At 40.0% G+C, this 14,472-nt stretch overlaps 1 protein-coding gene across 2 annotated transcripts in view; it reads left to right on the forward strand.

Moving 5' to 3' along the window:
- HTT (huntingtin) overlaps nt 1-14,472 on the forward strand; it is a 454,111-nt gene that overhangs the window by 150,914 nt on the left and 288,725 nt on the right. For both annotated transcript variants that reach the window (XM_063135886.1, XM_063135887.1), the window contains exons 17-21: nt 1,902-2,060; nt 2,148-2,245; nt 4,912-5,051; nt 5,197-5,260; nt 11,950-12,050. In XM_063135886.1, the coding sequence (XP_062991956.1) occupies nt 1,902-2,060; nt 2,148-2,245; nt 4,912-5,051; nt 5,197-5,260; nt 11,950-12,050 (562 nt within the window). The remainder of the gene's footprint in view (nt 1-1,901; nt 2,061-2,147; nt 2,246-4,911; nt 5,052-5,196; nt 5,261-11,949; nt 12,051-14,472) is intronic.

The raw sequence follows: 14,472 nt of genomic DNA on the forward strand, positions 1-14,472 counted from the left end.
GTAAGTTTCTTGCAGTGCCAACAGATTACCTTCTCATCTCCAAGTATCTGAGCAGTGCAGCCATTCCTAAATAGTGTAAGAGAATTGTTATAACATGCTCAGTCCCAATTATATAGTTTGGAGCTACCATTAGTGCTTAGCCTTGTGCTAAATTCAGTCAAATTTCAAAACTAGAGACCTTTGAATTGGCTCCAGATTTAGGGCAGATTCACGTGTCACTTTAAGCAATAGAGGCTTATAAACTACACACAGTAGCTTATTTTAAAAATAGCCCTGAACACATGCTTGAACAAATAAGCTACTCTGTATAACTTATTTTCCCCCTCCCTCCCCCTCAGTTTCTAGCCTGCAGCCCAGGGGACCTGGTGGCAGACTCATTTTGTCCGTTACCGAGCCCTCCTTCCCAGCTCCGATTGCAAGGGCAATTGGGGTCAGGTTCCCCCCTCCTTTTTTTAATTCCCCCAAAGCCCTTTTCATGCACAAGCCTGGAGAAATTTTTAAAAATCTGAAAATTGGTAGTGGGGGGGGGGATGCAACCCCCCAAGTACTGTGGGTCAGTACAGTCCTTTGCTGTTGAATCCCCCCCCCCCCCAGCCAACGTTCATTGTTGTTTTTGAATATCCCCAGTCCCGTCATGCGCAGAAAGGGGCTGGGGGATAGTTTTTAGAAATCCAAAAATCAGTGGTGGGGGAGCAAAATCCAAGCCCCCCCCCAAGAACTGTGGGGGCTACAAAGTACTTGAAGGGATGTAATTCATGGGTCCTGTCAATCCAAATACAAGGCCCCATGTCGGGAAGGGGTAGATTCCCCACCCCTGATTTTTGCAAGGAGCACTTTGAAAATTGAATGGAAGTCAATGGAGCTTGTTGCTAATAGACTTCCATTACATTTTCAAAGTGCTCTTCTTGAAAGTCAGGGGTGGCCCCCCCAAAATTCAAGCTCCCCCCAAGAACTGTGATGCTCCAACTGTCCTTGGGATGGGCTTGGATTGCTCTCCCTTCCAATTTTCAGCTTTTTACAAAAATCTGCACTCTGCCTTTTGCACAAAAAAGAGCTGCGAACATTTAAAAAATAAAAAAAAAATCAGAGGGAGGTATGTAGCAAGGGGTTGCCCCCAAAGGATCACAGATCACACTGTGCTGGGAAGTGGGTTTTTAGAAGCGGGGCGCTTGCCTTCTGTTCCTCTCCTAAACAAAGGGTCACATTTTTGTGCAAAAGCAGCTCTGGACAATGGCTTGTGCACGATGGCATATGGTGATCGCGGCCTCCCTGGGCAAGAACAGCAGGGATTTCTGCCGCTGTTGTGAAGCAGCTAGTTCCCCAATGCCCTTTACCCACACTGGAGCACCAGATGCCATAATCCATAGTGGCTAAAATAAACCTCACTGCAGACTGTGGTTTATCAGGGTAGCTTATTTTGGCTAAATAAACCACCGTGGTTGGGGAAAACTGAATGCAGATGACACGATAAACCACTGTGGTTAATTCAGAAAAGTAAACTACTGTGGCTTAACATATCCTGTGAATCCAGTCTTCGTGTTATTTAGAGTAGACTCATTGATTTTAGTAGGACTTAGGTTGGCCATGACTAACTTAAATCTCATTGATTTCAATGGGTCTACTCGAAGTATAACCAAGTGTTTAAACTTTAGTAAGGTTTTCTTTTACACTAATAACTTATTATAACATATGTTTGAAATTTTTACCTTGTAGTTACTTCTCTGATTTACAGTTTTCATAGGTGGTTATTAGGATATTTGATGTTAGATATGTGATTTCAACTTCCCTTTAAAAAAAGATTTGCATCTTATTTTCAGTGTCCCTGTGGAAAATGACAAGAAGTAGAATGCTTATAATAAAGATTCAGTTCTTTATTATATGTTGTTAATTTATTTTTCTAGAAGAACAGTATGTAAAGGATATTTTGAATTATATTGATCACGGAGATCCCCAGATTAGAGGAGCAACTTCCATTTTATGTGGAACAATAGTTTATTCCATTCTCAGTAAATCTCGCTTCGACGTGGAAAATTGGCTAGCGTGCATAAGAGCTTCAACAGGTAACAATGGGGGAAATTTGTGTGAATCTAAGTTTTGTGCTATAATATTTTCAGTTGTTTCACTGCGTTGGCTTTCCTTATTCCCAGGAAACAGATTTTCACTGATAGACTGTATACCTTTGTTACAAAGAACTTTGAAAGACAAGTCTTCAGTTACATGCAAGCTGGCTTGTACTGCTGTACGGGTAAGCAGAAACTTCTCTGAACATAGCAATTTGAAAAGTGGAGCTCTTATCTTTATGACTTTATTAACAGGCAGGAGTCCATAAGCATAGTTACCAGGTAGCCAGTGATGACCACAGGTTTTTTTGGGATCCACCTGCCTCTGGTTGAACAGTTCAAACTGATAGATCCTTTTCCCTCCCTGAGTCCTCTGTGCTTTGAAGAGAACTTATAAGAGAGATGTTAAAAGGCTATGGAAATCCCCCCAACCACAAGTGTAAAATTGTTTCCATCCTTACATCTGACGTGTAACATATATATGCGGGTGAATGTGGGGTGGATTACAGCAGGATTGGCATTATCATTTATTGGGGAATTTTATGGCATTTGGAAGATACAGTGTTCGCTCCAAAAATACTTTTGGGAAAGGAAAGGCACATATCTTCAAGTAATGAGTTGTGATGTGATAGATCAATATGTCTTAGAGCCACACAGTCTAAAAGCATGGGCTTGGAATGTGCATGATTGATAGTTTAAATCAAAGGAAATTATTGTTTATGGAACACACGTGTATCAGATATATATTCCAGAATTCTGTTGATTTTTGTGCAAATCTCAGTGATGTTTGGTATTGACCATGGTGTTTTTCTCAACCACCTTCCAAGGATGGGGCTAAAGTAGAGTGACCATATGAAAAGGAGGACAGGGCTCCTGTATCTTTAACAGTTGTATTGAAAAAAGGAAATTTCAGCAGGTGTCATTTGTATATATGGGGAACCTGGTGAAATTCCCTCTTCATCACAATGGTTAAAGCTGCAGGAGCCCTGCCCTCTTTTGTATCTGGTCACTCTAGTATAGCTCCTGCAGCTTTAACTGTTGTGATGAAGAGGGAATTTCACCAGGTTCTCCATATATACAAATGACATCTGCTGAAATTTCCTTTTCTATGCAACTGTTAACGATACAGGAGCCCTGTCCTCCTTTTCATATGGTCACCCTAGCTAAAGGGACACTTTATTGTAATGGCTCTGGTCATTGGTGGGGGAGTGGGATAGGACTCAGAAGGTGATACTGGAGGGCTACTGCTCAAATTAAGGAGTGCTGCAGGATTCCATCTTTTCCCCATGCTTTACAACATCTACATGAAAATGGTAGCTAAAGTTGACTGGCGACTTGGGCTTGAGGAGATCCTAGGGGAGGTAACTGAAATGTTACGGTATGTCCAAGGCATAAAGAGAGAGTGCTCATGTTCAGGGCTTCAGCTAATCTAAAACAGGAGCATGTGTGCTTCAGATGTTTAAAAGATTTTTTTTTACCTTTTTCTTCTGCCTCCTTCCCCCCTATTGTGATAAAATTTAGTGAATGACGTGAAAGATCTCTGCCTGGAAGCCTGATGAGCCAGTTGCCAGTCAGACTAGACAAGAAGCTGCAGCTGTGCAAAATGCAGCAGGCAGATTGGTAACAGGGACCAGAAGGTTCAAACATATAAGACCCACTCTGGCCTACTTGCATTGGCTGCCTGTACATTTCTGAGCCCAATTCAAGGTGCTGGTTTTAACCTATAAAGCCTTACAGAGCTTGGGACCACAATACCTGACGTAACGCCTCTTCCCACTCCTATGCTCAACATCTAAGGATGTTGAGGTGCCTACACCAAGGGAAGCTGGGAGGACGGCAACAAGCGAGAGGGCCTTTTCTGTGGTAGCCCCCAAATATTTATTTATATCTATTTTATATCTATTTGTTTATTACATTTATATACCGCCCCATAGCCGAAGCTCTCTGGGCGGTTTACAAAAGTTAAAAACAGTGAACATTAAAAAGTATACAAAATTTAAAACCATCAAAAACATAAAAACAACAATATCCATTTAAAAACAGTTCTGGGGGCCATTAAAAACAAACTAACTTAGCATATGTAGTTAAATGCTGCTAAATGCCTGGGAGAAGAGGAAGGCCTTGACCTGGCGCCAAAAAGATAACAATGTTGGCGCCAGGTGAGCCTCGTCGGGGATATCATTCCAGAGTTGGGAGGCCACCACTGAAAAGGCCCTCTCCCTTGTTGCCACCCTCCGAGCTTACCTTGAAGTAGGCTTGATGCAGGAAATGCAGAGCTAGAACATTCCCAACAGTTGGCTTTCCCACTACTTCCCTAGGTAATTGATTCTATTGTCAAATTGCTATTGCCATTTAAACATTTCTCCTAATATTCAGCTGAAATCCACACTCCTGCACCTTAAGCCCATTAGATCTAGTCATGTCCTCTGTGGCACTGTTCAGATGACACGCTAAACCATGGTGGATAAGCATTTTGAGCTAAATGTTCCTAACCATGGTGGCTATATAACCACAGTTCTAACATGCTCACTATTTGCTGCAAAAGGATTAGCGGCCTAACCATGGCTTAACATGTCGTCTGAACAGGCCCAGTGACACTTCAGCTTGATTTGTTTCAATGCATTGGTGTTTGGGGTAAGGGTTCTTTTAATGCAGTCTATTGTATAAATAGCTTGGCTTTGTTTTATATTTTACTTTATTAATTCACTTATTGTAATAGGCAAATTCTACAGATCAAGTATAATCTTCAAACAATAAGTAAATAGGCTTTGGTAATGTATAAATTCTGTCTATTATTGAGTACTAAATTATTATTTTTTAAAATTATTAAAAGTCTCTCTTCTCTCTTTAGCATTGCATCATGAGTTTGTGCAGTAGCAGTTATAGTGCCTTAGGTTTAAAGTTAATGGTTGACCTCCTTACACTGAGGAATAGTTCCTATTGGCTAGTTAGGACTGAACTGCTGGAAACTCTTGCTGAGATAGATTTTCGGTAAGTGTTATTTCAAAATTTTATTTACACTTTTAAACTTTTTTTCTTATAAAAACTTAAGTTATAGTTGGCACTACTATTGTTACTCTTTTCTTAACTGTAATCAAGGGCTTGTAATACAGCTTTTATCCTTCTTTTTCTTAAGGCTAATCCATTTTTTGGAAGGAAGGGCCAACAACTTGCACAGAGGTGCTCATCATTATACTGGAGTGAGTATTTATTCTATTCCACTCTTTGCTTGCTGGGAATTAAGGATTCAGTTCACAGGAAGTAGGTATTTGTGAATAAAAACTTTTGAACATGGAATTAGAATGTTGGTTTTGTTGATTTATTTTATGCATTATTCTCTTCAGTTTAACATACTATCAATTTTCTTAGTCAGTATAAGAACATAAGAAGAGCTATGCTGGATTATTCCAAGAGTCCATCTAATTCAGCATTCTTTTCACACAGTTGCCAAACAGCTGTTGACAAGCACAGCTGTTGACAAGCACAGCTGTTGACAAGCACCCACACGCAGAATACAAGAGTAACAGCACCCTCCCATCCATGTTCCCTAGCAATTTGCGTACATAGGTTTATTGTCTCTGCTACTGGAGGTAGCACATAACTGTCAGGGCTAGTAGCTGTTGATAGCCTTCTCCTTCCATGAATTTATCTAACCCACTTTTAAAGCTATCCGAATTGGTGGCCATAACTACATTTTGTGGAAGTTGTATTATAATGTTCTTAATAGTTGTATTATGGACAATAATAAATGGTTTTTAATCTTACTTAAACATATAAAATAAAAATTTAAAAATTAACACAAAAATTTGTACTTCTTAATATATCTTTCAACAACAAAATCAGATCAGGAAAAACAAGGAATACAGGTGAACACTATCTCTAAATTTATTGTTCCAAAACCTAAAAACGGCACTTCATCTTTCAATAAACTTATTTTCAAGCATTTGTTTCTAGCCATTCTGTGGCCTTTATCCTAAAACCCCAATCAGATAGAGGAGGGGCAGTACCTTTTTTCAAATGAAGCTATTGTAATTTTTGCCGCTGTCAAATGGTGAATAACTAATTCCACATCCACCTTTTTCACACAAACTTTTAAATAGTTGAGTGTCCTAGGAGGATCCATTGGAAGCTTAAGACCTGATATCTGCTCGATGGAAATAAAAACTAGATTCCAATAAGTTTTTATTTTAACACAATACCCAAAAAGTGCATATAATCTGCTCTGCAAGAACTATATCTCCAGCATCTATCATGTTCTAAGCCATCTTCTTAATTTTGCAATGTATTATTTATTTATTTATTTATTACATTTCTATACCGCCCAATAGCCGGCGCCCTCTGGGCGGTTCACAAAAAGTATTAAATATAATTGAGGTAATGTTTTAATACCCAGAGATTTATCGAGCATCCAGTGCAGAGCGGAGGAGTGACAGGGGCAAACTGCCTCAGTTGCACCTCCCACTCTACATTTTTATTAGACAGGCTTTTTTGCCCATATATCTGGGGTATTTCAGAGGGGGAGGGAAGGAGACTGGAGAGGCTTCAGGACAGCTCATATCCCAGCCTCTCGGGTTCCCTTCCCACCTACTGGAATACCTCGTTTACCCCCTCTCTGATGTTGAGTTCCTGATGTCAGAGGGCCAAACAGTGCAGTTCTTTCCATGCCAGCTGCGAGGAGGAGGAGGAGGGGAGGTTGAGTTCTGATTTCTGGATCCAAGGTCAGACTGCTGTCTCTGACTTCGGATCCAGGAATAGGATTGCTCCCTCCATGACTGTTCCTCCTGCAACCCCTTTACAATCAAGTATATTTTTCCTATCCTTTCCTAGTGGGACAAAGATAAAAATTCTCAATGGGTGTTCAGTCCCTAAAAGACCCATATTTCCTCACCAGAGCATAATGAACTGGAAAGAATAGGTACCACTTCATATCATGCAGATCAAACTTTTCTTTAGTATATTGAACTGTATGAACCATATCATCTTCCAGAAAGTCCTTTTCTCTTATCAAGTCCTTATCAAATCCCTTTTCTCCCATTTGGACACATTACCTAAAAGATTCCCTTCATTAAATTTCTACATTATACACCAAAGATGTGCAAGGTGATATTCCAGATGCTATCCGGGGGTGTCATACTTTCTCTGTGCTCGGGGATTCTGCCAGGGTGGGAGCTGAGTGCCACCTTGAGGTCTAAGACAAATCACTGCAACAGAACCTTTGAGAGGCCTAGTTAATCCTGGAAGCCCAGTTTTTGATTTGCCTCACACCAAAGTGGTCTTACCTTTTTCTCTCTGTGTTCCCCTTTCACTCAGGCCTGTTCTGATTTTATTAAAATCGGCTTTCCTAAAATCCAGAGTACGTGTATGGCTACACTCCGCTTTTGCTTCCTTTAAAATCAAGAATTCAAGAATGATGTGGTCACTTTTCCCCAGAGTTCCCGTAATTGCCACTTTATCCACGAAGTCATCGCTATTGATGAGTATCAAGTCAAGGATAGCCGATCCTGTAATTGATGCGCCTGTGGCTGCTCTTGTGCATCAGGCTCGGCATCCAAAAGTACAGTTCAAGGACATATTTGAAAGGAAATTGGAGTCTGGTCTGTGCAGGGCTCATGAGGCTGCTGGTCTTTTCATTCAGGCCTCAGCCTCTGTCTTTGTGAGGCTTCACTCTTGTGGCTGAAGACCTGCTTGACAATTCTCCAGATGATCCAGCTAGTCTGAGGAAAACCCTTTTGAAAATTTCCAGGGCCATTGCCTGTATTGCAGATGCCTCATTGGACTCAGCACAGTTTTCTTCTCATGTACTAGCAACCTCTGTCTTTGCCAGACGGATGACATGGCTGTTCCACTGAGACTCTGTCCCCCACATCACGTTCCAACTTAACTATGGAACCTTTTGTGGGGGAAAGCTTTTTAGAGATTATGCTCTTCATGATGTCCTGGTGGAATCCAAGGATAAGAAAAAGGCTATGCCCTCTTCCAAGAGGAAGGAAGACAGGCATTCCTATCAATGATCCCTTAATCCTTACCAGCCCAACCAGTCCTTTTGTTCTTCAAGAAATTCCTCTAGAGGAAGAGATTTTTGGTCCTTCCGTTCTACCTGGAACTGTCGTCAAGGTGGATCTAGGGGACAACAACCGTATCGAGATGACTGGTGGGTGGTCATCTTTCAGACTATTCAAACACATGGCAGACCATCACCACGCATTGCTGGATCTTGGAGACCATCTGTCACGGACTTCACTTGGAGCTGGTCTCCCAACCTCCAAATAAGTTATTTCCTTCTCCCATGCCATACAACCCTATTAAGCAGCTGCGAATGGAACGGGACATATAGCATCTTCTCAAGATTTCAGCAGTAGAACCAGTGCGTCAAGGCGAATACAGATTGGGAGTCTACTCGCACTTAGAATCATAGAATAGTAGAGTTGGAAGGGGCCTATAAGGCCATCGAGTCCAATCCCCCCATTAGTGCAGGAATCCACCCTAAAGCATACCTGACAGATTCATCCATCCATTTTTTTAAAGCTGTAATGTTATTCCTTCTCTCCCCAATAGTAGGATTTGATTTATCTTGCCTTTTATCCAAAACCATATTAAAATCTCCAGCTATTATTAGATGCCCTCTGTGTATGTCCTTCATCTCTCTAAACACTTCTTTATAGAACTTCATTTGTTTCTCATTTGGGGCGTAAATATTGACCAGTGTATAATATTACCCCGCCATTTGCCCCTGAATCTACCTTTTACATCCCTTTTAATCTCTAATACATTAAATCCACATTTATTTGATATTAAAATAGCAACTCCCTGTTTTTTTTAAGTACCAAAAGCTTTCTCATATGTCACTGCCCATCTTAACTTAAGTTCATTCTTCCCATCTTTTATTTGATGTGTTTCCTATAAGAAAATAATGTCCGCTTTATCCTTATTTAGCATTATTTCTATCCTCTTCCTTTTCACTACTGACCCCAATCCTTTAACATTCAATGTTGATCTTAATCTTCTTATCCATATTCTGTTTTTTCTTTGTTGATCCCTTTTGTGTCCACCCACATAAACACATTACTTAAACTTAATATAACAAAAACTCCCCCATCCGTAATCCTCCCCTCACCCTCCTCCCTTCCCCTCCCTCCTGTCTCCCTCTTCATCTCCCCCCTTTCTTCCCCCAGGGCGCATTCACCCCAGCCATGGTTTATCCCAACCGTAAGGGGGGGCGGATGGATCCCACAGTCCCAATGCAGTGCCCCCTTCCTCTCTCGGTTTGTGCTTATATTATCATCTCCTCTCCATCTGTTTTAAGACCCGTCCTTATTTACTCCTGACTTGGTCCTGGCCATTCTTCCTTCGATTGGCTTATGGTTCAGTTCAGATATTTCTTCTATATCTTCTGCTACCCAGATATCGAGTATTTTAATTCTTATAGATTTATGTTGTATATTAAATTGTTTAGATTGATCTTAGTTTGTTCTGATAAATTGAAACCCATCCAAACTGATTTAGAAAAAGTAGCAGTATAACTTGAAATCTCTGAAAAAACCACTTATAAGATGAATTAAATGAGGCAAGCCCCCTCCCAGATTTAAACAAGAAATTACCATGTCATCTGCATATAGCTAAAGCGTAGATGTTTTCTTTTGAAAATACACTCTTTGAATACAGCCTTGCTCTCTTATAGGTTCCTTTACACACAACAAAGCTGGAGACAACAGACAACACCATCTTGTGACTCTACTTAGTCAAAATTAACTGCTAATATTGCAGTTGGATTATTATGCACAGTCTTAACCCATTATCTAAAGCAGCAAATAAATATTGCCATTCAACTCTATAAAATGCCTTTTCAGGAGATAGAGACATAGAGATATAAATAGTAATGCTCCTGGGTTCTTACCTCATTTTATTTGATGAATTTTGTTAATCGCTTTCGTTATACTATGTGCCAACTGCCATTCTTTTCTAAACTCTAATTGAGCCTTATCTATATATTTATCTAATGGCCTGCCTAGAGAGCCTGCCATAGCCCCTAGACAGTTTCTGGGTGGAGGGGCATAGGATTTTTTGGATTCCTGGAACCGAAACTAGTGCTCTGACCTCAGACCCAGGAGTCCAAGCTCCCTGCACCCTCCTCCACCACCTTGCAGCGGGTGGAAAGAACTGTGCCAGCTGCCTCTACGAGCCCTCGGACGCGGGCTTGGAGAAAAGGGAAAGGCAAGCCAGCAGGGGAGGGGAATGGGGATATGAGTGATCCCCAGCCTTTCCCAGCCTCTACTCTCACTCACTCCCACTCTCACTCACTCCCACTCTCCCACGCCTCAGCTAGACAGGCAAAAACACCCATCTACCTAAAATGCAGAGTGAGAGGCACAGCACACCTCTAAGTCTGCACTGGATACTTGTAAGGCTCAGAGTTTTGAGGCTTTCAAGTACACAGGACAGATCTAATAGGATTGTGCTCTTAATTGATTAGCCAAACCCATTTCCAAACCTTAAAATCGTGGTTCAATAAAGAAATTGGCCAATAAGATGTCAGAAATGAAGGATCCTTATCCAATTTGAGAAGCACAATAATTTTGGCTTGAGTCCATAAATTTGGCATATCTCCATAACTGGAATAAATTAATCAAACATTCCATTACGGATTTCATAATTTAAGCCAAAGATCCAGATATTTCTGAAGTAAACATTTTATAGAATACTGGATTCATCAACCCCTGGGGCTTTATTATTTTTTAGTTACTTAATTATTACTCTTGCTTCCTCTAATGACAGTTCTGATTCAAGACTTTAAGTGTTTTCTTGAGAATATATGAGTAGATAAAGATATTAGAAAATCAGTAATCTTCTCAGGAGATGGTTTCTCTCATTTATACAAGATTTCATAGTATTTTTTAAAATTCCTGCACTATTTATTTTGGATGATATGCAGTGTTGTTTATTTGTTGTTTCAACCATCATGGTCATATTAACTTTACAAATGCATACACCAACAATACAGATAAGCATACAAAAACTCTGTAATACAAAGGATTGGAATACAAAAGGATACTAGCCAAGGTTTTCATTAGAAGGTGCCCATGAATATGTAAAAGTTAGTTTTAATACAAATGATTAAAATAATAAGAGACACTAACAAGTATTTATATTTTTAAAAGTCTGTAAATGTAAAGAGGTTAATACTACTGATACGTTAAAACTTCATGTTAAATTTCATCATTACAGTTCACCATTTTGACCTCTATGAACCTTCTTCTAAACTTTTGGGCAGCTACTGCAAATCTCGCAACTCTTGTCTGTCACAAATTTGTCAGCATCAGAGAGCAAATATATAACTTTAGCTTAATCATCGCTGTCAGATATATCCCGTAACAGATTCAAAATAAACTTTGTCCTAGGTTCAGAATACAGAGAACAATATAGTAAATAGTGGTAGAGGTCCTGTACTATTTGAACACCACATATACAGAACCTCTGTTCTACACGTATTGTACAGGTATTCTACAGGCCATCTAAATATTGCAAAGACATAGTTTGAAAACACAATGCCAGAAATGCCTTTCTAAATGACGCTATTGATAACTCATGTAGATAACTCTCATATCCATTAGTTAATTTTAAAAAATACAGACGTGGGGGAAATCATGATTTTTGAATTACTGCTAGATCATGTTGGGAATAAAACTCACCCACTTTATTCTTTATGCATAACCTGCTGAATTCTTTATTGGCTGCACCAAACGGCTTTTCTCTTCTTTTTTCAACCTATTTGTTAACCATCTATTCATTTTATCAGATTTTCAAATGTCTTTTGTTTTAAAAGTCTTAACTCTCCATTCAACACAAACACTGTTTTTCACTGATCAGTCTTTGTATTATCCTATTCCCGTAGCTATTAAAACTTCAGGATCGGGTGCTCAACCATGTAGTAATTTCTCTGCTTGGAGATGAAGACCCCAGAGTGAGGCACATTGCTGCTGCTTCTTTAATAAGGTAATAATGTGAAAAATGCTAATATTATTACTTATAAAACATCCAATAGAGATGTGAAGGCCTGAAAATAATGGGGTGAGGGAATGAACATTTTTTTTTTGGAACAGGGGCAACACCATTTCCCTCCCTGTACAAAAATAGCCCCGGGGAAAGGTATTTTTAAGCTCTATTTTTCGGGCCTACTCATCTCTAGAATAGAGGGTGTCAATATATGGCACGTATAATAGAGTGAGACAAACAAACAGGCACACACCTTCTTAGAATCAAAGAACAGTAGAGTTGGAAGGGGCCTCTAAGGCCATCGAGTCCAACCCCCTGCTCAATGCAGGAATCCACCCTAAAGCATACCTGACAGATGGTTTTCCAGCTGCCTCTTGAAGGCCTCTAGTGTGGGAGAGCCCACAACTTCCCCAGGTAACTGGTTCCATTGTCATATTGCTCTAACAGTCAGGAAGTTTTTCCTGATGTCCAGCCAGAATCTGGCTTCCTGTAACTTGAGCCCATTATTCCATGTCCTGCACTCTGGGATGCTGCTGTCCACCCTGAGACTTTGATATGAGGAGCAGTGACATTCAATAAAATGTATATTGTAGTACATGGAGGGATCCAAATATGGGCATTTAAGTATTGGAACATACTGTGTTTCTGTGGCAGAAGTCTATTTAGAATGCCATGAGTGGAAGTGGTAAGATTCTGGAATCTAAATTTCCAGAGGGGTAGCCATGTTAGTCTATTAAATTTGAAACTACAAAAGGTTGTCTAACACCTTAATGACTAACAAATTTATTCTGGTATGAGAATTCTTGGACTATTTTAAAATAGTTCTATGTTACCTCTTATGTAAAACATATCCAAAGTACAGCAATAAAAGCTTAATATAAATGTACAAACATAAATATACAATATAATTAAAGTTTATTAAACATAACCGATGGCCGTCAGAAAGCAAACAAAACAAAAAACCCACAAAAATTGAAGTGAGAGCCATCAAAACTCATCAAATACTGAGGTGAATGAAAAGGTCTTCAACATATACCTGATATGTAACAGAGTTGGTGCGTGCTTTATTTCAGTGGGAATGTAGCCCAGTTCATAAGATGCAAGAAATGTTATTGACTTTTACAGGTGTATTCAGTACGTATGGTGTGGGGGCAGGAGGATTGTAAACTGTCATATCAGAGTGCAGAGATTGAGGACTATTTTTTCAGAATAGCATATCACTTTTCATTCTGAAGGGACTGAGTAACCTGTGAAGATGGAAGATATTTGGACTCCTTGCCAAATGAATCTTGTGGTTGATTGTTTCCACATTCCAGACTGGAGGTTCTTTGAAGTCAACTGCTTGGGAATCTGTGGTAGTTAAATAGGAAAAGGATTCCTCCTCAGGGAGGTTATTGCTGGAAATTAACTTGGCTTGCCCTCTGTTCTCAAAGGTGATTCAGTAAGGAACAGCTTCAGTAGTTTTAAGGAATTCACTCATTCTCGCCATCCTCTTTTGGTGGAGAGTGGGACCAGGGTTTTGATATACATCTTAGACCTTAACTTGTAGGAAGAGAAAAAATCAACCCCCCAGGTGAGAGATCAGATCTCAAGTGAATTGTGAGGAGTGTAAGCCTTCTTTTTGTAACTGCTATTTAACAGACACAGCCAAAGCTGGGCAGTCTGCAAGATTTTCAGGCTGCAGGTAACGTATTTGCAGTGCTTCTCATGGAAACAGGGCTCTTCTGAGGACCAGGATGTAAATAGTGTTGAAATTTCTCAAGGACCTTTAAGAATTTTTGTTAGTGAAGAGATTAGAGATCTGTAATTGAGAACTCTTAGTAATTTCACACAACCTCATTGTCAACGGGACCATATGGAAAGCTGTGACAATTTTAAATGTAATGTAAAGATGTTCCATTGACTATACTGATGTCTTTCAAATAAGACCAGTGCAGGCGATTTTTTTTCCGTTGAGGGCTGCATCCCCTTTGGGGTAATCTGTCAGGAGGCACAGGTCATCAGGGGGTGGAGCTGAACCCAGTGGAGGGCAGGAGCAGAGTCAAATGTAGATAGGGTCATCCTCTTACCTCACAGTTGGCTGTAGGAGCTATCCAACAATGGGTTAACTCCTATTGGCCAGAAGAACAGCAATCATGTGCTCTAGTTTTTTTGTGTCTATCTCGGCTTGGCACTGCTGTACTCCTCCACAATTCTTTCCCCTGCTTTACCCAGAATAATGCTCTGCTATTCAGCTCCACGCTTGTTGGATTTTACTCTACCGCTTAGCTGCTTTTATTCATTTACTTTCTCCTGATCAACACCACCTCTCATTTTTTTAAAAAACATTCTCTGTGGTCTTTGTTTTTTTCAAAAAGGCCTCCATTTCTCTACTGTTCTCTCTCTTCTCTTCCTCTGCTCATGACTGTGATAGAAAACTGAA

This window comes from Elgaria multicarinata, chromosome 10 (genome assembly GCF_023053635.1).
Source record: "Elgaria multicarinata webbii isolate HBS135686 ecotype San Diego chromosome 10, rElgMul1.1.pri, whole genome shotgun sequence".
In the NCBI taxonomy this organism is placed as follows: Eukaryota; Metazoa; Chordata; class Lepidosauria; order Squamata; family Anguidae; genus Elgaria; species Elgaria multicarinata.